Consider the following 27108-nt stretch of genomic DNA (forward strand, 5'->3'; position numbering starts at 1 on the left):
GAGAGAGAGAGACCGGTTGTAATATAATAGCAAAACCATTGTTTATGACCATACCTTGGTTAACTTGAAGCCAACCTGTGACAGGAACACATTTTATCGTTTCGCAGGTACACACACAAATCTTAATTTAGCAAAGGCGGAGAACGAGAGAGGGAGAAGAAATGACCATACACGTGGCAAGTTGTGAGTGGCCGAGTGTGGGAAAAAAAAAGCCAAAAACAAAGCATTTAATGATTGCAGCGCTTTCTTCCAACAGCTTTTTGGCCTTGCTCATTTAATGCTTTACAGATATGTTTATATCGAGCACACAGATGCGTATGTATTTATACACATACATATATACATGCAAAGTCATTTATAGCTACGTATATACGTTCATATATAGATACATGCACATACACTACGAACCCATCGCTATTTACACATCTTTTGATCACGGCGCGTGCTGCGTAATTGCCATCGGCTCCGTTATTGCCGTCATTCCGGATTTATCATTCAGACTTTAATGTGATGTAATATTTAATTCTAAAATCAATTAGCACTTTTACCGTACCAACGAGCGTCGCAGGCAAAATGTTTTTTTTTTCCTTTTCTTTTCTTTTCTCGGGGCTTAATCTGATGACTTATACCATAACACACGCATCTGTAACAAAAATTTATAATTATAATTATAAATTTATATGAATTAGATTCGACTTCATTAAAAAGAGGACACAAAGGAGAATGAAAAATTCATTAAAAAAATGAAATTGAGAATATTCCATAATATTTTCTATTCCATGATCTCATAAAAAAAAGGAGGATATAAAATAAAACCTTTTCGTTCTTAGCTTAGCTACTAGAGCCAACTAGGGGGTTGACCAGAGTCAATACCCGAACCACCACCCTTGCCTTGTGCTAAGAAAACTCTCACGTACGAGTTGTTCTTATCACCATGCAAGGAGTTTCAACGCGGGGTTCGTTCTTGACTCAACAACCACCCAAACTCGCCGAGTCACACACGCAGACAAACAAACAAACAAAACAAGCCCTACCACGAGAAAGAAAGAGACCACGCACGGGTCACGTGAAGGTCCAGATCAGCTCTCACAGCTCAGAGCGGCTTTGATCTTCTGGACGGTGCACGAGATGAGATTGTTGACGGTTTCAACGGACTCCACCGTCAACTTGGCCGTTGGGAGGCTATTCACGAGGATCTGAAACGCAACCGTCAGGAGGGACCCACCACCCACGCGCTGACTACCGTCGCCGCCACTCGACGCGCGTGACCCGGGACCGTCGGGCACGATGGCAAACCCCGACGGAAGAAGCGCCACGTAGGCCGAATCCCCCCCGTTCATCACCACGTGCATCGCGGGGATGTCAACCGGCGCGTACACCACAAGCGAGCCTGCCGCGTCTATGCAAGTCTCCTGTAGTATCAGCATGCTGCTCTGGTTTGTGTTCATCGCCTGCTATTACCAAGACAACCCGGTTTATTAACTTTATTCACGGAAATGCCACTTGCTAAAAGAAATGGATTTTTTTTTCTCAGAAGGAAAATAAAAATATGGAAAACAAAGCTAAGGATAAAAGTATAAACTTTTTTTACAACAGAAAAAGTGAAAATATATATAAAAAATACAAGGGCAAAGGACAATGAAAAAACTCAATCATCATAGTTGACAAAAACTATTTTATAGGGACCAATAATAATATAGTTATTATAGCATAAAAATAATTCATAGCATAGAACTATTTGTTTATATCATATTTTTGTCATCGTTTATAATGCCAACAAATAAAAAAACAAACATAATTTTTTTCCCTGGCTACTAAACACTGGATTTTCAGAGCCGAAAGAGTCAAACTCTGATTGACCTTTCATATTCTTCGTTTGCCTTTCTAACCTTTTCGTAAAGTCAGATCTTGATCAGAAAGAAGGGAAAAGATAAACCGAGCAGGGAAAAGTTACGAGCCGTCCTATATTTTGACTTTTATTTCTGTTTTATAAAAAAGAAAAAAAAAAGGTTGCGGAAACAAACACTGTCCATACCTGCCCCCCTAAATAATACTATACTCTGTGCCCCACCCCCAACAACAAAAAAATGTCTTGATAGATACCTCCAATTCCCAAACCCCAACAAAATGTCTTCAGTACCGTATTTCACATTTGCACCACCACCCACTTGAGAACCCCAATAATAATAATAATAATAATAATAATAATAAAGAAGAAGAGAGAAGAGTGTGGGGAGTTACGCTGGATCGGAGGAGGGAGACTGCGTTGCCGTGGTGTTGGCCCTTGGCGATGTGGGCCATCTCGTGCATGGGGCCGCCGTTGGAGAGGATGTCCCACTCGCTGCGGAGGCGCTCGTCGCGGAGGAAGTCGAAGAGGCGGGTGGGGGAGACGGGGAGCCACACGGAGGTGGCGGCGCTGAGCACGATCCCGGGCGGCTCCCCCGGGTCGTCCACGCTCTTCCTCGTCATCACCCTCACGTCCTCGTCCACGTTCCCCGCCGCGTTCAGCTTGGTCCACTTGTGCACCGTCGACGCGCACACCCCCGCGCAGAAGTTGTCCGTCATCCTCTGCGCCAGCTTCAGCATGCTCCGTCTGCCCCCCGCCGTTATCCCCGCTGCCACGTCACACACATTTTAAATACTTCCGATGATAATGATGAGGATCATCATATTATTATACGTTTTATTACCGGTGTGGTCGCGGGTCGGGACGGTGGACGACATGAGGATGGCCAGGCACTCGCATTGGCGCTGCAGAGTGGCCACCCATCGCTGAGCGCCGAACCCCATCCCCGAGCTGATCAACGGCCGGTACAATTGGTGAAGTTGGCTCTCATCGTACTCCGCGTGCTCAACCCATGTAACCTACAAATATTGTCGCATAAATCATTCATCATCTTATCGTGTCATTAATTTAAAATTTAAATAGATCTTAACGTGTGACATAAGTTTGGCTTATGTCATTTTGTCAAGTCAATTCTACAACGGTAGGATAGAGTGTAGATGTAGAGAGAGAGCAGAAAGAGATGGGCGTAAAATAAGGGACATGGAATCACGTACACAGGGATTTCAGATATGAGTTGAATATAATATGTTTCGGAAAGGAAGAAAAAAATACATCGAGAAGTGTAACGTTCATCCCCATATATGTGCATGTACGAACAAAATAAGCCAGTTCTTGAAGTTTGACTACTACGAGAGAGATCACGGTCTTCTTTATGGTTGTTATTGTATTAATAAATTAAGTAGAGTCCATTAGAATATGCATATAGAATAAGGGCGGGACTAGCTAGCTAGCCATATGCTTATATTTAATTGTTTTATTTAAGATATATGTTCGGAGAGAATCGAGAGAGAGTATCGGAATAGAAACATCAGAAACATTGTTTATTAAAACCGAGTTGGCGGATTACGATGCCATTAAAAAACAAAAGGGATATGAAATTAATATGTTCATAATACTGAAATATGTGTAGAGAGGCTTCTAAGGATTAAAATAACTATTCAGTGGCATCGATTCTCCAACATAGTGGCACTATTATAAGAGACTAACAAGCAAAACCTAGTTTTCCAAAACTTGGGAAAACTTTTTCTTTTAGTTTATAATTTTAAGTCACTTGCTTAGAAAACAAAAGTAGTCAACAATGATAAGATTTATGAATAGCAATACAGACTCGATGAGAGGGACATAAAATATTACTTTCTTGGGAGCAAAACTAAACACTGACAAATTGGCGATGAAGATAGTAATAGCTTGACAAATTAAAGTAATAAAAAAATAGACATGTAATCTCATTTATTTCTTATTTATTTTTTTTTTACTATGAATGAGCTCAAAATATCCATGATTTGATGAGGTAAGTATTTTTTGTTGTTGGTGTTTTATATCTTCTCACTTAAATGTCCCCAACTAAGCTTTCTCATTAAAGACCAAAGTAGACTGAGCAGTGAACACCCACTTGGGTAACAACATTAAATGCAAAGAACTAGCTCTCGCTCTCACTCTCACAGCCACAACTATACCAAGTTTGATGACTCCTCTAGTATATAAAATAATTAACCAAAAAAGAATGAAAATCCTGAAATTAATAATAGTGGGAGGTTATGTATTTACCTTGGAGTAGCCACTAGGCATATCTTGGACGACACAGCCGGATGGGAGTCTCCGGCAGCTGACGAAGGGTGCGCCGCCGCCGGAGGAGGTTTCTCTGATGGTGTCGATGGAGACATCCACGACCGCCCACACGCCCTCCGCGTGTTGCTTGCAAAACCTCAAGAAATTCACTTCTCTCACCGGCACCAACGGCGACAGCACTTGAAGCTCCGCGTGCATCTTAATCAATCAAATAAAACCACCAGTAATTAGTCGATTAATCAAGAGCGTACATTCATCTGTGGTTCATTAATTACCAGTTGAAGTGCGCCGTTTCTTGTTCCGCCCATGCCACTAGAGATCACATCGGTCGTGGCCGTTCTGGCTATCAAGCAAGGGAACATCTCGGCCCATCGGTTCTACACCACAGGCCCCCATAATCAATTCGATATGCAACTAACTTCATTAATGAGCAAGGTGATTGATTAGTAAAAAGGCATATATATATATACCGAGTCCATGAGGGTCTCGACGAGAGCGAGGCTGTTGATGATGACGATCCCGGACTCCCTGGAGGCCTCGGTGACGAAGCCGTCGGGCTTGATCCCGATGCAAGGAGTGAAGGTGCGCAAGTACTGATCGTGGATGAGAACCTCCTTGTCGGGGGCTCCGCTGCGGACCCAGAGGGGGTCGTCGGTCTGGGCCATCTTGACGAGCTCGTCCATGGCGGCGAGGGCGAGCTCGAGGTACATGGAGCGCTCCATGAGGGCGGAGGGGCGGGGGGCGTGGTAGTCGGGCATGGGGGCTCCGAAGCCGTTGCCGCCGACGCCGAGCTCGAGGGCGGAGCTGGGGAGTGGGGGCGGGCCCAGGGACGAGATGGGCCGCCCCAGGAACTTGCCGGCCAGGGCGCACACGCGGTCCAGCTCGTCTTTGAGCCGCGCGTTCTCGATGCGCAGGTGCTGCTCCTCCAGGGAGATCTCCCCGATGATGGCCGGCCCCCCGCAGTTCGAGCACATCGGGTTCCGCATCGCGTCCCTTATCGACATGTTCTCCGCCCTCAGCTTGTCGTTCTCTTGCCTCAGAAGCGAGTTCTCGTGCCGCTCCAGTTGCGTCTATTCAATGGATATATGTATCTGTGAGATTGTGACTTTTCTTTTTCTTAATGGGGGTTTACCCACTCACCTTCATTTGCGTACGCCGATTCTGGAACCAGAATTTGACTTGCCTCGTCTCCAAGCTAAGCCTCTTACTCAGCTCCAATCTCTGCTTCTCGTCCGGATGAGGACACTCCTTGAACAAACTGTTTCATGTTTTATTTGTTTATTTATCAAAAATCGAAACAGGCATTGAAGATGGAGGGAAATGAACAACTAGTATTTGGTTGAGCGTACGATTCGAGTTCTTGGATTTGCTGAGGGGTGTGTCGGTGGTAGCGCTTCTTCCTGGGAGGCTTATCGGCGGCGTCGAGATCGTCGCCGGATCCACCGTCCATGTTGTCGCTTCCAGATCTGCTGATCTCATGCTCAACCTCCTCTCTCCCTCTCCGGCCACCCACTGGTTCGAAGCTCTCGCCAATGGTTCTCAGCATATCGCCTCCTTGACCATCTATGTTCGTTTGCTACACAAACACAAATGACAAAACACAAAACACTTAAATATTAGTTAAAAATAAAAATAAAAAAGAGCTGTACATTTGTTTATAATATATATATGTGTGTGAGTGTGTCCGTACGAGGGCAAGAGAGAGGCCGGGAGAGTTGAACATGGTTTTGGTGAGAGACTGTGTGACTAAGCGAGGCTGAGCTATCGCAGTCGATGGCATATTTGTGTCGTTGATTATGTTGGTGTTGGTATCGTCGTCGTTGGTGGTGGTGTTGTCGTCGTCGTTGAAACTAGCGTGAGTGTACGGAACTTCAGTCAATATTCTTCCTCCGCCACTTCCGCCACCGGAACCAGTAGTACTATTCTCAAGAAATCCCCCAAAACTCATGAAAGAAAAACAACCCCTATTTGTTTTTTCTTAGATTTTTCCCCTCTCTACCCAAAGCACCTTTTTTTTTTGTTCTTCTGACTTCCTTTTATGCAGGTGGGTTTTTACAATAATTTACAAGGCCAAGGAATTTTTTTTTTTTTATAGGTGAGTGAGTAGTATGGACAGAGAAAGACACTATTGTTGAATACAGTTTTCTTCCATGGAATTGCTAGCGTTATTGGATAACACTACAAAGTACAACAAACCCAAGAGTTACGAAATGAAAGGAAATGGGTTTCTCGTTATTGAAGAAGAGAGGAAGAAAGAAATACTAACATAATACTACTTGTATGATAAATATTTAATCAAGAAAAAAAATGAAAAAAAAAAATTAGGAGAGGATAGAGGAGACAAATGGTTTTAAGAGGAGACTACAATAATAAATATTTAAATGAAAGAAAACCCAAATGTCTCCAACTTCCTCTCTCTAGTGTTTGTTTTAGGAGAGAAAGAAAGAGAAAGAAGGCAAGCAGGCATATACAAGAAGAAGAAGAAGAAGAAGAAGAAGAAAAAAAGTCTTTCTTTTTTTTCTTTTGCTTAGCTCTTCGTTCTCTCTCTCTCTCTCTCTCTCTCTCTCTCTCTCTCTCTCTCTCTACTCTCGAACTTTTTTTACTGCAAAAGAAGCAAGCGGTTTTCTTGTTTGTGAATCAGACAAGGTGATACAGAAGAAGATGAGAAGGTTGAGAGAAAAAGAAAAGAAAAATCTGAGGAACCCTAGTTTTGGGTGAAGTGTAATCTCGTTGTCTGCATGTCTTGAGTCTCGACTATGCTAAAAAGGCCTTTTCCTCAACTCTATTGAGGACTTGAGAGAGAAAGAGAGAGAGAGAGATTATTTAGAAAAAGAAAAAACAAAAAGAAAAAGATAGAGGAGAGAGAAAAGAAATAAAAAGCTTTTTCCAAGATTTGCACAGATAGAGAAGAAAGAAAAAGGTAAAAAGGAAACGGATGACAGAGAAATTGAATATATAATTATATATCTACTGGTTTTATTTATGTATCTTCGCTTGCCATTATATAATTTGACCCATCTAGATTGCATAGCTATATTTATGTGTTGAGATTTAAAAAATTAATTTTATTTTTTTAGTATAGTAATAACTAATCCATAGAAACTTGTTAAAAAAATCCATTGGAAAAATGTATTCAATTATTCTTTAGTTTAATAAGTATTCTCTTTTTTAAAGGACGTTTAATAAATATTCAAGTTAACCTTTGTTGAATTGGAAAACGGTATTTTTTTTTAAGGGTATTGATAGACATTTGACATTTTAGTTAGAATTAAAGACATTTTTGACCCCTCGTCTTTGACCTCTTTAACAACTTGGTCCCTGATTAAAAAAAATTGCAATCTTGGCCCATTATGATCAGCCAATTTTCATATTTGGTACTTCTGTTAATTTTTCTGTCAAAATTGCCGGATAATCATCGCGTGCAAGTCACGCGTGCGAATTGTGGAGGGTAATTATGTAATCCCGTTCCTTGGTAACTGGGGTGAGAACCGAGATGTGTCTTTGTTCCACGTGGGCAAGCGTGGACGACCGATAAACTTGCTGGACTAAACTCCTCAGAGAAAAACAAAATAAAAAACCCTCGCAGAAATCAAAGCTCTGAAGCATGGGCAAGCGTGGACGACCGAGAAACTCGCTGGGCTCGCCGATGAGTCCTCAAAACCATAGCATAACGCTGAGAGAAGAGAAGACCGGAAAGAGCTCGAACAAGAAGAACGCAGTGAAGTTCAACGACAGGCTAAAGCTCGAACATTTGGAGAACCTCGCTTCTTGGGACGCCGGAGAAGCCAGCATTCCGTGCCTTGCCGCCTTTTATGGCCGGAGACTCGCCGCGGTTCGAGAGTCTCTCGGCGTTACTCCGAACCATTCTTCTTCTCTGTTTCAGTGTGAGAGGTTCGTAATGCAAACAAACTCGGGGATTTTATTTACAACTCTGTAATTTTTGCAGATGCGAAACGGTTCTTAGGCCGGGAACGAATTGCAACGTTGCGGCGAAGAAAAACAAGGCTAACGAGAAATCCGGTCTGGGCTACCAAGTTTACTCTTGCCATTTCTGTTCTCATGAGAACCTAAAGAGAGAGACTTTGAAACAACAACGGCTCAGAGAGAGTTAGAAAAAATTAAATTCAAAGAGTGAGAAATAAAAGCACTGCAATGCTGTGCAGAGAGCGAGATGTAATAAAGATGAACCTTGGGCACCATGATTGTACAACGCAAACTAGAATCAATAACTACAAAGAAAAATGGAAATTTGGGCTTGTTGGAATCGGTTTAAAGTAAGCATTTTTTGCATGCTATCTTGTATTTTTTTTGTATTGAAGAGTTTATTGTCGGAGTCGGAATTTAGGTCGAAAGCAATGGAGATTGTTTTGGATCGAAGCCACGCTTCCGATTGGGCTTACAGAGGCGAAGGCGCTGCGAATCTCGTTCTCGCCTACTCTGGTTCTTCCTCACACTTCGTATGTATTTCATTTCCTGTCGATTTATTTTTCCGTTTCCTCGTCGTACGACATGTTTCGATTGGAAACCCTAGCTTCCTCTTTTTGGCGTGTGTGTAGATTGGGAAAGTTATCAGGACACAGAAGGCCGCGAGGAACGAGAAGAGTCTCAGAGCTTCATCGACTCACGAAGCGTTTGTTTGGAAGGACATTGATGGAATTGCATCGGCACCGAGCAGAGAGCTCATTGGGCAGGTGCTCTTGGACATGGCGGTTCTTGTCGAGGCCTAGGGAGAGAGAGGATAGCCTTCGTAAAATTCGCACGCGTGGCTTGCACGTGATGAGTATCCGGCAATTTTGACAGAAAAATTAACAGAAGTACCAAATATGAAAATTGGCTGATCATAATTGGCCAAAACTACAGATTTTTTTTAATCAGGGATCAAGTTGTTAAAGAGGTCAAAGACACGGGGATCAAGTTGTTAAAGAGGTCAAAGACACGAGGGACCAAAAATATCTTTAATTCTTTTATATTAGAACATAGAAGTCATCATTTATTATTAAAATTAAATTCTGTGAAACAAATGAAGCCCTTTTACGTGGACTCATCGAAAACCTTACAAATACATACCTCCAAAAAGGACCGGTTGACTATTAAGCCTCTCTCTCTCTCTCTCTCTCACACACACACACACACACACTTTCTTATTTCTTTTCTTCTTCCAATCTTCACATAGAGAGAGAGTATTTGACGTCTTGTTTGCTGGAAAGAGAGCAAAAAAAAGTTACAGTGACATAAGAGCTGAGATCTACTGTTCCACCTTTTTTCCATGTTTAGTACGGCCTTATGGGATTTTTTTTTCTCAGACAATGGAGGAATAAATTATCATTTTTTTCATTTTAGGACATATTCTTAATAATATATATGTATTTTGACTAATATGAACAAAATTAATTTTGTTAGGTAAATTTGTAATATATAGAAATAATAATGGGTTAAAACTAAATTATAAAAAATTATAGTGGGAGAGGATATATTTATGTTACTCTTTGAATAAGATGTAAAAAAGAGATAGAGTACGGAGATAAAAAAAAAATATTGTTCATTGATGTAAATATGTAAAATAGATATGAAAATAAATATGGATTGGAGATGGTCTAAAACTCTCTCTAACTCCTATCCACTTTTGGTATAGAAAGAGTATATATAGTGAAATTAAAAATATAGTCATATTATTATTACCAATAGAGTGAATATGTAATCATATTAAATTATTTTTATTTGTATCAAAACAATCCCAAAATAATTATAATTCATATATTTTATCAATAAATATCTTATTTTATATCAAAAATAAATATCATACTCTTAAAATATTTTATGCCATTCTAATTAGAGTTTATGGTATAAAAATTAAAGTTAATATGATAAATAAGAATAACACTTTCCTTTTTTAAAGATAATAACAAAATTAAATAAATAATATAAATCTCATTTACATATTAACTTTTTAAAACAAAAACTACATTGCATAAATCTATATTGTGTTAGAATTTCATATTATTAAGTAAATAGTTTAGCAGGCCGAAGTAAATAAAATTAACTGTTTTAGTTCATTTAATTTACTTATGCATGGTGGGCTATTTTCTTAATAAAATGAAAATTTTGTTAGAATCTTAAAAGAAGCTAAGAAATTGGTTAGTTGCAACAAATTCTTCAAAAATGAATAATAAAATAATAGAATTGGACATTAAAAAAAATACAAATTAAGTATATGTGGACTAAACTAAGATATATAGAATATTGTTAAGATTGTTAAAATAATAGATGTCTAAAAAATATGAGTTTTCGGTGTTGAAAATAGAGTTCTGGGTTGGGAGATGAAACATTGTTTGATTTGACACAAATTGTATGATAAAGTGAGAAAAGCTTTATAATAAGTTATGGGTAAGCATGTAATTCAAGTAAGATTAATTTTGAACATTGTTACTGGAAGAAACTGTATCACGTTTTACTTTTGTTTTTTCAGTATTAAAGTGTTCATTAATATTCTATTATGTCGTTCGCTATATTGTTTTGTTTGAAAAACTAGCCCTCTTTCACTAACTTCTTATAAGAGTATTGTTAGACTTTTGTATATACAAGTTGAAGAACTACCATGATAAACCGATTGCAATTGTTTGAATGTCCCATCAACTTATGATGTATCTTGAAAGAGTCAAATAAGCGCTTAAACTTAATGTATTTCTATTTATCTTTACTTATGTCGAAAGTGCACAGAGGGAAGACATGTACTTTTGTAATAAACCATATATTAAGGTTAATGTTATATTGTAATATAATGAATTTAAAAAAGTGCACGGAGGGACAATTCAATAACAAACAACATTTGAATTGACAACATATGAACACACATGAATTTAATAACAAAGAGTATGTGTACACTAGCTACCAAGAGGTGTCCATGAGCGTAAGTCGTCTTCCTTGTTCTTCAAGTTTGGAAGGTGTGGAAGAGGCTAGATCAATCTCGAAGGGAGCCGAGAGATGAGTATGTTGAGCCATGACGATGTGGAGGAGGTCGGGACAAGTTTGAGGATGGCTTTTGATTCGAAATCTCCATAGGAGATGACTTAATGATTTTACTGCCAATGTTTGTTCTTCAGCCATTACTAGCAAATATTTCCAAACATTTCTAAAGATGATAAGGATTCTCCCTCCACATTGGCATACCAATGGAGAACGAGTTTTCCGATTATGCATATGTTGGATTGGTCGCGGTTAATCCGAATACTTATCAAGCTCTCCTACCATCCGTTTGTTGAGAAGGATTTTAGGGATAAGCAGTTAGTTGTGGCCAAGCTTAATCCAATTGTATAATAAATTATGGTTTGCATGATCATTATGTGGATGCACTTCTATGGAAAAGATCCTTCCCCAACTGTGTTCACCTATTCTTATAGGTTCAAGTTGAACACTGGCTCCAATGGACTGTCTTTCGGCGGTTTGTGACTGTAATTTAGTTAGAAATCTCTTGATCAACTACAAATAATGAAAAGAGCGTTTTTTTTTCTTTATTCTTCAATCGAATTTCCAAAGTCGCAATCCGGTTCCTTATAGTTACTTGATTTTTTGTGGGTTGATTTACGTGGCTCCGCCTTGAATCTTGTTGTGTTGATATGAATTTGACATTTTTATTTGCTCATGTGATTCTTTTCAAGTGGTAGAATTCACTCTCGTTCTAAGTTGGGAGAAATTATACTAGTTGATAAGTTTTCAGAGGAAGAGAGAATTTACTCACATTTAGACCTCGGATAATCAAGCTCGGTAATATTGGGTAAACCAACCTCAATCGGTATGATCTATTATGCATTGTATTTTAATGTCCTTGTTTATTTTATAGTCCAAAATATAAACATCGTTTGCCTATTTTGCAAATATAGGTAAGGCTCCGATCAATCCCGCCGACCACATACTTGCAAACGGCTTGAAGATCCCACCGACCAAAGGGCTTGGAAAAATGAGCCGCCTCTTCGGCTAAGTTAGGAGCTTCTCCTAATTAAAACCTAGGAAAGATGTCAGGGCAACCAAATTGTCGACGTCGGTAGCTGAGGTTTTTATCCCTTCTGCCACATTTGACGCGCCGCACCCACTTGAATCGTATATATAATTATATTTTATGAGTAGTTTCCATCGTGACCAAGTGTCTCAATTTACTCGGGCCGCTCGTGTGGAGAATAACCTTGCTATGGTTGATTTTACTTTGATTTCATTCTTTTTTCCACTCCTCAATCGCGAGGGACTGTCTGATGATGTTGACAAGCTTAAGAAAGCTAACACCGAGCTAAGTCTCGTGACTTTGGAGGTAGAGAAGAGATCATCTGAGGTAAAGAAATGGGACAAGGAGGCGGAGAAATCAAAAGACTAAATGAGGGCCCAATAGAGAATTCGTTCGCCGCGAATACATATTCGGCTACCTAAGAGTTAATTATCATATGCTATACTTTCTTCATAAGAATATAATAAGCCAAGTCAGAATAATAAAATCAGGAAGCCCATGCATATAAAATACATGTCGAGACTATATTAATGCAACAAAGCTAAGTTCAAAATAAGAAGAAATTCACCTTAAAAAAGGTGAAGCCGAAAAACGCTTAAATTACGATGAGAATCGCTAGAGAACTACGAAAGGGAAACCATTTATATAGAAAATTATCAAAGAAAAGGGAAAAGTTTGAGAGTTTTAAAGATAAATAAACGATTGCATGTATATTGAAATGATCGAGAGACTCAAAGAACCTTCCAAGGGAAACATAGACTAATCTAACGATCATAAACAAATCAACCACATATTCGCAATAATATAAAGCTAGATCTAACAGTTAGTAACGAATCAACAAACTAATATATTTAACAATTAATAAACAAATATGAATAGACGTCTGGATACAAGCAGCGCCTTTAAAGACTCAAGCGTGTGAACACAAGGAGGTGACTCTTTCAGCTCTCGGTACATTCCACACTAGTGGCGAACCAAAAATTCTAATCAAGGCCAAAACAAAGTTTCTTAGTATAAAAACAAAGTCCATAAGAAATGGTAGACTGGTGTCCTAAACTAAAGGACACCGATTATATTTTTAAAGAATAAATTTCTTAACTTTTTTTACAAAACACTAAGAAATTGGAGGGTATTATTATAAGGAGAAATTCAGAAGTATATTGAGGTGGCTACGAATAACACCGAACTACGATATAGAAATACCAAATAAAAAAAATATTTGGGAACATACCGAATGAGAAAATATCAAATATAATGTTTACAATAGCTACGTAAATATCAAATAACCGATCAGTGTCTATGAAGGGCCGAGCAGTTATCAAATGAGTGCTTAAGTTAGCATGACATAACGTAGGCGTTTATCAGAATAACCGTCCAAGACGTGAAAATTGATCCGCACGAGATCTAACTATACCCACACCTATAAAAAGTAAAGCATGTGCAACAACAAAAAGCTAGACACTCATGCTTAAACGAGCGATCAAGATTCTCTCATATCTACATTTCACTTATATTAGCACCCTCGTTTATTTCATTTAAATTTACTTTGTATTGGGATTCTTTAATATAAAAACTATCATGCTGTGATATTATTACTATAAGAGTGTGTTCGGCATACGCTAATCTTTTATTTTATTTTATTTTTGAAGGTATTGGCGTAACTTATCCTTGCCAAGACAATTGTTATAAACAAGCTAGAATAAACGCAAAAGACATAAATATCAAATGTATACTTTAGCCCGTGCAGAAATCCATGAACTATCTTCTAAATCTGATGTAGCACTCGTATGCAATGTATAGTTATACGTACTGTGCAGATCATTGAGAATTTTAATTCGATGAATACGTTGTTGGAAATTCGATTACATTATTTAGCAATAATGTTTATCTTTTTGTCTTCTTGCTCATAGTGATTATTATAATAATGGCCAACTATTCTCATATCATATATTATCATCTCAAATGAATAATACGTAATAATAGAGGTGTTATATTTGTATTGTATTTGGGATTGCGAACAGGTTTTAGAACTCTTATATGGAGCTGTTAAGAATAAACTATATAAGCGGTTATGATATATATGACTACTTCATAATTATTGTGCATATATATGGTCATCGTCGAATACCATATTAACTTTCATAGATCGCTCCTGTACTTTGGATAAACACATTAATTAAGGTATTTCAATATATTAAAATCGTACTTTTACGTACAATATTTCTACTATCACAAGTAGTTAAGTATTTTGTACACGAGTTTAAATAGTAGTGCCAATAATTAGCGCATATGACCTCTACTATTAAGATAATGTATTTATAGAAATAGATACTATATGCATTAATAATTATTTTTGTTATAAATCTATACAATGAGACCTACATTATGTTTATGATGATCCCTCCCTGGTGAATTTATTAACAAGAGTACCAATATATTATATATTTATAATCTGGCATAGATTGATACCAATTTTATTAAGTACAATCTGGTACATATTGATACTCGTAATAAACCTTTGATAAAAAAAAATACTCGTAATAAACCTGTGGCTGTGAGAATAAATTACACATTTTAATTCCTGTATTTCTGGTGAATTATTCCAAAAAAAAAAAAAATCCTGTATTTCTGGAATCAATGACGTCCATTAGTTTTATGAATCGCATGTTTTTATTTTTTTTTGAAACTGCATGTTTTTATTTTGTTTTGTTATTATTATGAATACAAATCATATGACCTTCGTGTCTCCGGTAGTCAAAATATCTAGTATCAATGTATCATCACTTTTTTTTTTTATTCATCAGAAAAATATAACAATAACTAAAACTGATTATACTTTTTTCTTTTTCTTTTTTTCTTTTTTTTTAGGAAAAAAAAAACTTTGGGTGATATTTCAAGTGACCGTGCCACCTTCTTCTCTACGTTTGAGATACCGTTACCGTGCTGAGACTTAGATTTTATGGGTATACCCCTTACCGCAAGCGTTTACCATCAATTTTCCGGAAAAGAAGTTTGTAGATTTTCCATAATAAATAAATATATTAAATTAAGTTTTCATAATTTTTATTTTTTAAAATTTATTTTATTTTTATCTAGAATTGTGGTAAATCCCGGTTTTCTCGCGATAAATCTCGGTCACAGTAAACTCCGGTTTTATGGGGGTATTTTATGGTTTTGTACATTTCGCTACTGGGATCTGGGTAAGTGGTATACCGCGCGGTAACTCACCGGTTACCCTGATAACTTAAACCTTGCTTCTTATATATGAGTAGGAACTCGCTTAAGACCGTCAACAATAAGATCCATATCCCCTTAATGTATCCACTTTTAACTGTGCTTCTTGTCAAAATGTCATATAATCATGCCCTCCTTACGACCGTACGGTCTTGCCCTCATAAGAATAAATAGTATTTGTTTCGAAGGATAGAAAGGACTCTTGGATGAGCTTTATGTTGCACTCCCCCGATATTGAAATTAACTTGCTAACCTTGGAGTTCATATCGAGTTGTTGGGACAATTGGACCCTAAAACTCTATGGTGAAGGAATCCATCCATCACCGAATCTTGTCGCCAATGCCGACTTTCCATATCCAACCTTCTTTTGAGTAGGTCTAGACCCCATAGGAAGCTCTTTCACACATAGGAACAACCTGCCTTCTTTGCGCCTTCAAGAATGAACCCATCGGAAAAGTATTTTCTAGCCACCACTCTCGTTGCCTGGGAATTATGGGGTCCTTGCAAAATTCCCATATGTTTGGTAACACCTAGTTGAGCTCTTTGAGGCTCCGAAAGCTTAACCCTTATTCTTTCTCCAATTTTCAAAGTCTATTCCCATTTTCCTAATGGGATCTCTTCTTCTCACTCTCTGTACCCCACAAAAAGTTTGCTCAATTCATCTCAATCTCTTCACAAATACCAATTGGAACCCATTTGATGAGCATCTCTTTCCCGACCATCGATAAAATTTTGTGACTCCATCCGACAGTATGCTTCAACAATTCTGGTATAGGTATCTAAATTGCACATTGTTTGACCTACCTAGGAGATAGGAATCCCCGTATAGAGATCTAAACTTGATGTATGTTTAACTCCAAGAATCTCCTTAACAATCTCGATGTGGTGATGATCCTTGTTAGACGAGAATGAGATGGACGATTTGTCCAAGTTCACCATTTGCCTAGACGTCCCAGAGTAAGTGTAAGTACACTGGAAAAGAGTCTGATACTCACTTGCCTTTGCTTTAAAGAACATGAGGTTATCTTTGGCGAAGAAAAAGTTGCAAGATCAGAGAGTTATTCTTAGGAACGTGAATGTCATGGATGAGGCCTCGTTGCACCTGGTAGTGAATCAAGGAAGAGAAACGTTGAGCAAACAAAAGATAAGGATGTGGGGAAAGTGGCTCACCTTGGCATAGTCCACATGATATTGTGAATCTTCCAAAGTGAAACCATTGACGAGAACCAAGAGCCAGGTCGTCGAGACACGGTCCATAATTCGAGAGACACAAACTCCACAAATTTCCATAAGAATGCGAAGAAACGACCATCCAATCACATCATACGCCTTACTCATGTTAAGTTTAAGGGAACTATACTTGTCCATGCCCCTTGAGCAAGATTTTTTGCTAGCGATTACTATATAATCCTATCATTATGCTGTCATTGATTTTTCGCCCAGCACTGGATGCATTTTACATTCTCGTCAATAGTCGTGCCAAGAGTTGGGTTGAGTCAGTTGCCAAAGTCTTTGCTACCATCTTATAGATAAATTGCAAAGACAAATTGGCCGATAATCCTTAGTTTGAGAGACTTCTACATTTTTCATAATTAGACTGATTATGGTGTCATTCCACATTCAAAAGTTCTCATTACCATTAAAAAATTTATGGCGGAATTCCACGATGTCCCAAAATTTCTAGGAAAAAAAATAACTGACAAACCGTCCGAGCTAGGGGCTTTAGTGTGATACATACCAGATAGTGCCTCCTTGATCTCTTCTTGGATAAAGTCTTTCTTAAGCTAGCTGTGTAGAGTTGCAGGCAGAAGAGGAGTTATGCTTGAGGTGCTTGCGAACGGATCCTTAGTCTTGATAGTTTGTTTAGTGAGAGATAAGATGTCGCACACAATGTAGAGTCAATGTATATGACAATTTGTTCCAATGTAGAGGATGGATAAATATAATGCAGTGCGTACAGGTAAATGACACAAATAATTGTAATCCAGTTCAGTGCAACGTCACCTACTCTGGGGGCAGTATGCCCAATGAAAAGGAAATTCACTCTATGAAAAGTAGTCAATAGTACAACAATAAACTTATACGTACGATCCCCACTTCAATGCCTTTTTAATATTACTACTCGTGAATTTAAACTCAAGTTTCCCATGAATCTGAGATCCTCTCACTTCTACTCTCAAACACTCTTCCAAGTGTTTGGTAATCTTCAACGTCAATCGATCGTGAACAATTCAATCACAAAATCGCAAAACCTAAACATCTATCTAACACTCAATAGATCTGGAAAGTGTATAGAGAATCAAACTGTTGGAATTGATCTAGGGTTTAAGAAAAAGTTTAACGCTTCGGAAAGCGGTGGAATTTTAAAAATTTTCTTTTCAAGTAAAAACAGTTTTTTACTAACCTAGACAAAGAGCAAGCACATGTAAATAAAAACTATTATGAGCATAGAAGTTTACTAACCTTTCTTGAAGCTTGAACTTTGAGAAGCTTTTGGAAAGTTGCAACGCTCGTCTCCCTCGCAACACGTCTCTCTTTCTTTCCTCGCCAACTCGAGCAACCACGAAAGTTTCTATCATATGAATCACTCGAGAAAAAAGGAATTAGTGAGTGGGCACTTTTAAACACTACGACTTAAGAACAAGTCTTGAAGTCGCAGAGCTAAACTCTAGGTCAAATGAGGACCTAGGTGCCAAAACAATAAAATGAAATTGACTAGAGAGAGAGAAGAGAGGGGCGGCCACAATGTCTAGAGAAAGAGTTTCTCAATCTCTAACTCGTGTGGAATGAATCAAATGAGAGGAATGAGGTGGGGTATTTATAGGAGGAGAATTACCTTCAAAAGGTAGTTTCCTCATACCCATTGCACGTCCAAATGAGCTTCTAGAAGCCTTTGGATTTGTTTCCTCATTTGCTTTCTCTCTTAGTTGGCCGAAAATGCACTTTCCTTCTAAAGGAAATTTGTTTCCTCTTTTTCTTTTGGCAAGTATCTTCATACATCAATGCACAAAATAAACTCTCTTTTTCTCTATGGGGCTGCACGAAATTAGTCTCCCATTCTCTTGGGTTGGACGGCCAAAGGGCTTCCAGAAAGCCTTTCTAGATTTTTCTTTACTTGTTCATGACAACATAAGAAAAGCCCATTGAGAATTTCCAAGTAAAATTCTATGAAATGAAATTAATCCACAAAGCCCAATGAACACATGATGACCAAGTGATCTAGGCCATCATATGACCATGTCAAAAAAATTTATTGACATTCATTTCATGCTATGTCCAAAAAGACAAATTTACCCTTTTGACAATTTTCGTAAAACTTGTCTCGTTCTTGTTTTGACTTAGCTTCTAGTTTAACTATTCCTACTCGATATGATTTGTGACAGTGACCTCATGGATCCAAATGAACAAAGCTTGAGCTAAACACTTGGACTCAAAAGTTCACAAACATTTTCCAAGTTTAGCTTAATGCCAACTGACTCCACTAAAGAGTTGACACTGAAAATCTCTCGGTTCAAATGAATTTATTTTCTACTCAAGAATTCACCTAATTATAATGAGCGGATCCACTTAATATTATCTATGTTTACCCTTCATGAATATCATCAGCTAGTCGGGATTTACAATATTACCAGTTTACCCTTCTAACTGTTATTTCCTCAACTCCTTTGTCGCTTGTGAATAAGTTAGAAACAATGTATTGACGAGGAGCTAACAAGTCACATTGTTTCATCCAAAAGAGTCAGGACTCAATTTGGACACTGGCCAGTTCATTTATTCACACTCCAAGGAACAAAGCATGAGGTGACATACATTGCATTTCAGCAATCTCGTACATGAATTCCATATCTATGAGAACTTCACAAAGTTACTCATGACATTCTCACAACTTAGTACTTCACCAATAGGCCTTGTTCGGAATCACATAGTGAGTCCGAACTCTGACTTTCTCAAATGAGAATACGTAAGGTGTGAAATGGCATGTCTCATTTCAGGATTAAGGTAAGCACGATGCAATTCATACGTAGTGACTTCGAGACATAAGAGGTTAAATGGTTTGTTCTTATCTTGTCTCTAGAAGTGCACTGGTCAATTCAGTACCTTCGGAAGATACCTATAAGAACTATAGAGTCTCCAACTCTCAATGCCTCATAACCAGACAGCATAGATTCTTCTAACAATCATACTGAGGTCAATAGTCCTTTGACCCTTAGATTGCGAATGTATCGTTTTAAGCAAACTACGAAGAGTTTGTTCATGCAAATCTACATTTGTCTCTTCGTAAGTTGTTAAGTTTGTTTATGGACTAAAGACTAAGTTTTATCATAAAGCTTCAAACAGACAAAGAAGAATGAATGAACGTTTCAACTTTTTATTAATGAATAAGCAATTACAAGCAAGAGTCTTCGTAAGACTATATGACATCAAATGTACATAAATAGATACTACTACTCTTCTTGTGGGCACCATTGACAACATCAAACAACATACATCACACAATTGGTTTCTCACTTCCCCGATCGTGCACGTCTAAGAACCCCAAAAGTGTGAATGAATGCGTCAAGACTACTAAGGGAAGAACCTCTTTTATTATAGTAGTCAACACCTTTGGAAGTGGAATTAAGATTTCCTTACCCATTCACGCAGAGAAGATAAATGTAAAAGGTCTTCTGCGAGTCATTCTCGTGAAACAGAAAACTTGTCAGAAATACAGTTACGCACATAGTGGCCAAGATGTCTCATCATATCATGGAGCATGTTGCAAGACATTTTGTCTACAGACTTGGACTAAAAAAATAAGTCAACAACACACGTAACAACAAACTCTCCCTTTGGCTATTTTTTAGGCAAGCACTTTCAGAGCAGTACTCATCAGATTAAGTCTCAGTCAATAGTAAATTGACATTCCAAACAAGAGATTAGTAGATATAGTCAAAATAAATGACAAAAAACTACCTCTCCCCCTGATTGCCTAAAAAAAGACGAAAGACAAGAATAGACCAAGACATATTGAGGCATAATCTGGTAAACACATAGAATACTGAAACAAACAACAGAAGCAGCACATAAATGAGTCTGACTACACATACCATAACCATCCTTAGAACAGAGTCTTAAAAAAAGGCAAACTATGAGCAAATATCAGGAAGAATGAGCGACAACATCAAACACAATATCCAAAAAGATTACAGACTAGGAGTAAATCAAATCTTCGGAGAGAGATAGAGAGATCCAGTAGTACCAACATCATCACCTTCATCTTCTTTAACTACAACTTCCTCTTCTTCTTGGTCTTCTTCTTCAGGAGCATCTGTGGTGTCCTCAACAAGATGGGCGTGCCTGGAGGAGGAGGTTGTTGGAATAGATCTTGGATTAAGAATAATTTATCGCTTCTAGCAAGTGGCGGAATATAAAAAATTCTTTAAAACACGTAAAACCTAGATAAAGTGCATGAATATATAATTTAAAGTTAAAAACTATAATGATTTTTCACTCGGTACCAACCTCGCTTGAAGCTTAAGCGTTGAGAAGCCTTTCGTAAGGTTGAATCGCTCGACTCCCCACTTAGCTTGTCTCCTTCGTGTCTTCTTGAATCCGAGTAACCATGATTGTTTCTACCACTAGACTCTTCGAGTTTAGAAATGATATAGTATGTGGGCACTATTTAACACAATGACTCAAGAAATAGTCTTAGAGCCAAAGAGCTAATACAAGATCTAGGTCTAATGAGGACCTAGCTGCCAAAACAAAAGAGAAAGAAGAGAGAGAGAGAGAGAGAGAGAGAGAGAGAGAGAGAGAGAGAGAGAGAGAGAGAGAGGATGGGAGGCCAAGCTAGAGAGAGAAGCTATTAATCTCTAAAACTTGTGTATTCAACATTGTGAATGAGGTGTGGTATTTATAGGAGGAGGGATTGTCTTGAAGAGGTAGTTTCCTCTTTTCTATTGAATATCACATATTCATTAGCACAATCTTTATTTCTCATTCCTATCATAATACCAAGGTTAGAAATTTCCCTTTTTCCTCCTATGTTGGCCGTCCATGTGTGTAGCCTCATGCTACAAATTTGTTTTCTCTTTTTTTCTTTTGACAAGTATCTTCATACATCAATGCACAAAATAATTCCCTCTTTCTGTTGATGGTGTGTACGAAATTCTCATCTGGAACAAGCTTCTAGATGTTTCTTTATTTGTTCATGACAAAACAAGAAAAGCCCATGTAGAATTTTCACATAAAATTCCATAAAATGAGATTCAATCATCAAGGCCCGATTCTCATTTATGGCCATGTGGATCAATTTACATTGTCATCATATGACAATGTCCAAATCTTATTTTGACATTTGTACCATCTTATTTTCCTTATGGACAAAATTACCATTTAGACAATTTTCGTAAAATATGTCTAGTTCAACACTTGAACTTGTTTTGACTTAGCTACTAGTTTAACAAATCCCACTCTAATGACTTGTGGTAGTGACCTCATGGATCCAAATGAACAAAGCTTGAGCTAGCATGCTTGGACACAAAAGTTCACAAACCTTTTCCAAGTTTTATCTTAATGTTAACTGACTCCACTAAAGAGTTTACACTGAAAATCTCTCGGTTCAAATGAATATGTTTTCTACTCAAAATTCTACTTAATTGTGATGAGTGGATCCATTGAATATTATTTATGTTTACCCTTCATGAATATCATCAACTAGATGAGATTTATAAAATTACCATTTTACCCTTCTAATTGTAATTTCCTCAACTCCTTTGTCACTTGTGAATAAGTTAGAAACAATGTATTGACGAGGAGCTAACAAGTCACATTGATTCATCCAAAAGAGTCATGACATAATTTGGACACTGGTCAGTTCATTTATTCATATTCCAAGGAACAAAACATGATATGATATACATTGCATTTCAGCAATCTTGTACATGCATTCCATATCTATGAGATCTTCACAAAGTTGTTCATGACATCTTCATAACTTAGTACTTCATCAATAGATAGTGAATCTAGAACTCTGACTTTCTCAAATGAGAGTATCTAAGCTATGAAATGACATGTCTCATTTCAATATTGAGGTAAGCATGATGCAATTCATACATATTGGCTTTGAGACAGAAGAGGTTAAATGGTTTTGTTCTTACAATGTCTTTAGAAGTGCACTGGTCAATTCAGTATCTTCATAAGGTACCTAGGAAGAACTATAGTGTCTCCTAACAATCATACTGAGATCAATAGACATTTGATCATTAGATTGTGACTATGCTGTTTTAAGCAAACCATGAAGAGTTTGTTCATGCAAATCTATATTTAACTCTTCATTTGTTGTTAGGTTTGTTTAAGGACTAAAGACTAAGGTTTATCATAAAGCTTCAAATAAACAAGGAAGAATGAATGAAAGTTTCAACTCTATTAATTATTCAGCAGTTACAAGAAAGAGTCATCGTAAGACTTTATTACGTCAAATGTATATAAGTTATGACTACTACTCTTCTTATTGGCACCAATGCCAACAGAGGCATCACCAGCACGAGCTACATGGGTCGTGACCTTGATCAACCCTTCACAGACTGCTTTATGGAAAGTAGAGGTATCAATAATCTCTTGAAATGCATAGACCTCATTGATAAGAGCTCTCATAGTGTCGCTTTACACAGACCCAGAAAGAAGGGCCACAACAAGAGTATCAGTACACGAGTTGAAAGATTTTGCAGTAGATGATTTGACAATGTCACAAGCATGTTTCTCTTTGAATATCTTGTGACTGAAGGTCAGCTTTCCAGGAAAATCTTTCACATCGTCATGGTCACACAAAATGTCCTTCTTTTGAGAAAGAATGATCCCAATGGTGAGAAAGGGAGAGCTTATGGGCAGCTTGACAACATAGGAATCAACATGATTGACCATATGCTCAAATATAAACTCGCCAAAACCAAGAGAGGAACGAGTACCTATTTGATACAAGAGGTTGGCAAGTGCTAGGGTGACACCAGATCCATGAGAGCAAGGAGCCCAATTAGAAATCTCAATCTTATAGAGGACTGAGTAATTAGCACTGAGATAAGCATATGGAGTAATCTCTTCTCATGCCATTTCTTCTCTTCACTTCTGGACAGCTCATGCACAATAGTTCTCATGGAAGGAAACTTGTCAACATTGATGATTCTAGCACGCCCTAGGTAGTCATTGATCATAGCAGGAGAGAAGTCCGGTGGGCAAGTCCACAATAAACTCATTCACTAACTTGGGATAGTGGGGGCCAATCCAAATGATAGTTTTGAGCAACTGAGCATCACTCAGTATCTCCATGATCTCACCAATTTTTAAGCCTCCTCGGACAATTTCCTCACAAGAAAGATCTTCCGGTGATACACATACTTCTACTTTATCACATTTTCCTCAACGTGGAAAGACACATTATCAAGCGGAGCAGGAAGAACATTCTTTGGAAGCTTCTTTCTTGCAATGGAGTCTTTCACTGACATAAAGCACTTAGCAGCACTTTTTTCTTCCTCTTTTTCTTCCTAGATGTCATCCATGATGGCAGTAACATCTTCCTCTACATCACTCTTCACAGCAAGCTTCTTCTCCATAAACTTATTCTTATTCAAGCTCATCTTCACTTTCTTTTTCTTCTTCTTCTCTACATTTTTCTCTTTTCCTTTCTCACTAGTCATTTTCTTCTTAGACAACAGAGAAGACAACACCACATCATCTTCAAGCGGGATTTTGAAGCAACGATATGCTCAATCTCAACAGCAGCCTCTACACTTCTTCCTTCAACAACCTTTTCTTGATCAGCAGGAAGATGTCAGGAAAGAGTATGTGGATCCTTCTCGACATTAGGGGCAATAGGTTGAACAAGATTCTTAACAGCATGATCAACCACAACCTTGGACACTCTCAGAATGCCTCCAATAACATTAGAACTACGGGGATTAATAGCATCCAAGAGTGATTCCATGTATCCGAATCCTTTCCAAGATTCTCGGTATCCACAACTCTAGCATCAGTATTCTCCTCAACAACAACCTCATCATACCTAGTCTCTACATTCTCTTCTACACCAACATTAGACACATTAAATTCAGGAATACCTTGGTGTTAGAAATGTTTCCCACTGAAGATAAAAAAATAAACATGAATGATTACTAAATATAATAAGAAGTTTAATTTATCAGCATTATTGATTAGTGGGCTGTTTTCTCATTAGAATCAGTAACAACTATCATCCATATGTTAAAATGAATTACATGTTATGTATCTAAGTTCAAGCAGTGAGGTAAAACGTGGTCGGTGATTGATCCATGCCTGGGTAGCTGGATCTAAAATCACATATGTGGAACGCAAGTGAAGGTTGATCACTTTAGGGGAACATTCTACACTTTTGGTAAATGTACACCCTGACCAGACTTTGGTTGTTGATGTGTCGTTTAAGTACAGTTAGGTCACACTAACCAGGGTCGCTATGATGATTGTAATGAGACTTTATCTAAATCCTGAAGTGGTCACCGACTTCTAAGTTGTATTACCGAGTTCTTTGACTCATTTGTTAATGGCTACTTGAAGATGCCTAAACACTTATGTCTTGGGAATTCAGGATATAATTTGAGCATGAAGTGATTCACAGATACAGAATCCAGCCTTGCTGAAATAAGGTCAATGTTCACTCACCTAAGGGTTGATTCCAGAACCGATTGATTATGCATACTTTCGTAGTATGTACATACGAAAGAATCTTTTGTTGGGGAATCAACGATGCTCAGGGCTCAAATGTATTAAAAAAAGGTATAACATAATAATTGACTTTTCTCGATACTAGTTAAACTTGGAGAATTAAGCTCACAAACTAAATATATCAATGGACACTCTTACGATGAGTAAAACATAATTATAATAATAATAAGAGTGCAGTCTCGGCTCATGTTGTGGAATGACGCCGCTATTGACGAATCGTATAAATATGAGAAATGACTTTTTTGTCCATTTATTCGGATTTTTGGAAGCTTTCGTTACTAGGTCCATAGTCCTCCAGTCAGCTCTGATAAAGATGAATAAAAACTCTCAAGGAGTAATGGGAATTATTGTGTACAATCTCATAATTGTAAATTGCCTAGCAGCATTATTTTTTAAAAAAATTGTTTTTGTCAAATTAATTATTTATTGTGGAATTAATTATTTATTGATAGAATAAGTTTTTAATTAATTGAATTTTAAGTCGGGTCTTTTGGACACTATAAAATTCGAAATTCCTAAGCCCAATACTAGCTAAAGTGGGCGCCTACTTTAGGATTTCAATACCCAATATTCTTTCTTTAATTAGTTGCTAGATTTGTTGTAACGAAATCAAGTAACTAAATAATTAAGAGAGAGAATAATAATGTTGAGATATTCTATCTCCATTAAATAAAGAGAGAAGATATTGTCTTTATTAATCTCTCATAATTAGTTTCCTAATATAGGAGAGAATTATGGTTGATATATTCTTTCTTCATTAAATAAGAAAATATGATATTGTCCTTATTAACTAATTTCCTAATATGTAGTAGAGAATAATGGTTGAGATATCATCTCTCTATTAATAAGAAAATGAGATATTTTCCTTATGAATTAGTTTTATAATATGTAGGAGAGAATAATGGTTGAGATATTCTCTCATCATTAAATAAGGAAATAATATATTGTCTTTATTATTCTCTCATAACTAGTTTCCTTAAACCTATGAGGAAAATAAGAAAATATAATATCCTAGATTTTGATATGATGGTTGAGGGAAAAAAAAAAGATTTATAGTCAAAGATCCGATAGTTATAGTCTTTATTACATAATAAGAATGTATATATGAGAATAAGGAAACCGAATGCTTTCATAAAATATCTTTTTCCTACCACTATAAATAGGAGCAAGGGAGAACACAAAATATACAAAAAGAGTAAAATTTCAGCCCAGCCTCTCTCTCTCTCTCTCTCTCTCTCTCTCTCTCTCTCTCTCTCTCTCTCTCCTTGGTGGCCGAATTTCGCTCTCTCCCTCTCCTTTGGAATTCGTGATTCCAATCCCAAAAACACGACCACGACCCGAACTCCTAATTCGGTGATTGTTGTGATATAATGAGCGAGCAGACACTGTATTCTTTATTCATCCCGAGATTACGACTTGGAATACTACAATGTCATCTTTGGAGATCTAGATTACGGCTTGGAAGACTACGGTGTCATCTTTGGAGATCTAATCGACGAAAGTCCTATTGCGTTCTCGAAGTTTCAGAATCAAGAAAGGCAAAGGATCGAGTAATTGGAGCTCAGAATTGGTTCACGATAAGCTCGAACTAAGTTTTCAGTAGATGAATACCAAACATGTAAGTATTCTGAAAATGCCTTCATCTCTTATGCATCACTTGGTTAAAATTGCTCTCTACTTGTTAGTATTCAATTAAAAAATCTAGATCGTTTATATAATCGTTTAATTAATTAGCTTTAGTAACGTAATTATTTATATTCCACACGATTATAGGGATAATAGTTCCCAACACTTGGACCAACACATGATGAGCTTTAATAAGGGATGGAATAGGGATCCTCGGGAGGAGAAGAAGAATTCTCTTCTTCGGTTGAAGGAGAATAAGGCACAATTTACTCACCAGATGAATCACTAGAAGACACATTCCTGGGGGTGTCTTCCATAGACAGCCCAACATTTCTTGGCACAAGATTAAATGCTAATTTGTGACCAAGGATCTTCCCTTGTGAGTAGG

At 37.5% G+C, this 27108-nt stretch overlaps 2 protein-coding genes across 3 annotated transcripts; both read right to left on the bottom strand.

The window, feature by feature from the left end:
* Positions 1 to 714: 714 nt before the first annotated feature.
* ANL2 (Homeobox-leucine zipper family protein / lipid-binding START domain-containing protein) lies at positions 715 to 6999 on the bottom strand. 2 transcript variants are annotated; one of them, XM_089611177.1, is made up of 9 exons: positions 5826 to 6999; positions 5485 to 5711; positions 5276 to 5393; positions 4606 to 5205; positions 4411 to 4512; positions 4115 to 4333; positions 2691 to 2865; positions 2242 to 2615; positions 715 to 1451 (listed from the first exon to the last, which is right to left on the bottom strand). In XM_089611177.1, exons 1-9 carry the CDS (start codon positions 6081 to 6083, stop codon positions 1080 to 1082), a joined length of 2445 nt encoding a protein of 814 aa, XP_089467303.1. In that variant the 5' UTR covers positions 6084 to 6999; the 3' UTR covers positions 715 to 1079. The 2 variants fall into 2 exon arrangements, with proteins under 2 accessions (XP_089467303.1, XP_089467302.1); XM_089611176.1 differs by having other exon boundaries at positions 715 to 1454; positions 5826 to 6994.
* Positions 7000 to 16166: 9167 nt separating this feature from the next.
* Positions 16167 to 16730, bottom strand: LOC149401757 (uncharacterized). Its single transcript, XM_089610879.1, has 2 exons — positions 16502 to 16730; positions 16167 to 16387 (listed from the first exon to the last, which is right to left on the bottom strand). Exons 1-2 carry the CDS (start codon positions 16728 to 16730, stop codon positions 16167 to 16169), a joined length of 450 nt encoding a protein of 149 aa, XP_089467005.1.
* Between the last annotated feature and the right edge of the window lie 10378 nt (positions 16731 to 27108).

Source organism: Urtica dioica, chromosome 4, assembly GCF_054948205.1.
Source record: "Urtica dioica subsp. dioica isolate 48M chromosome 4, U.dioica_male_clone48M_v1_H2, whole genome shotgun sequence".
Taxonomy (NCBI): Eukaryota; Viridiplantae; Streptophyta; class Magnoliopsida; order Rosales; family Urticaceae; genus Urtica; species Urtica dioica.

Excerpts from the sequence above, each read along its gene's own strand:
- ANL2 (XM_089611176.1), bottom strand. The coding sequence starts at position 6,083 with ATGAGTTTTGGGGGATTTCTTGAGAATAGTACTACTGGTTCCGGTGGC. Across the intron at positions 5,206-5,275 it reads ATCGGCGTACGCAAATGAAG|ACGCAACTGGAGCGGCACGA; the intron begins GTGAGTGGGTAA and ends TCCATTGAATAG. Across the intron at positions 1,455-2,241 it reads TCTCCCTCCTCCGATCCAGC|CAGGCGATGAACACAAACCA; the intron begins GTAACTCCCCAC and ends TCTTGGTAATAG.
- LOC149401757 (XM_089610879.1), bottom strand. The coding sequence starts at position 16,730 with ATGGACAAGTATAGTTCCCTTAAACTTAACATGAGTAAGGCGTATGAT. Across the intron at positions 16,388-16,501 it reads TCCCCACATCCTTATCTTTT|ATAACCTCATGTTCTTTAAA; the intron begins GTTTGCTCAACG and ends TCTTCGCCAAAG.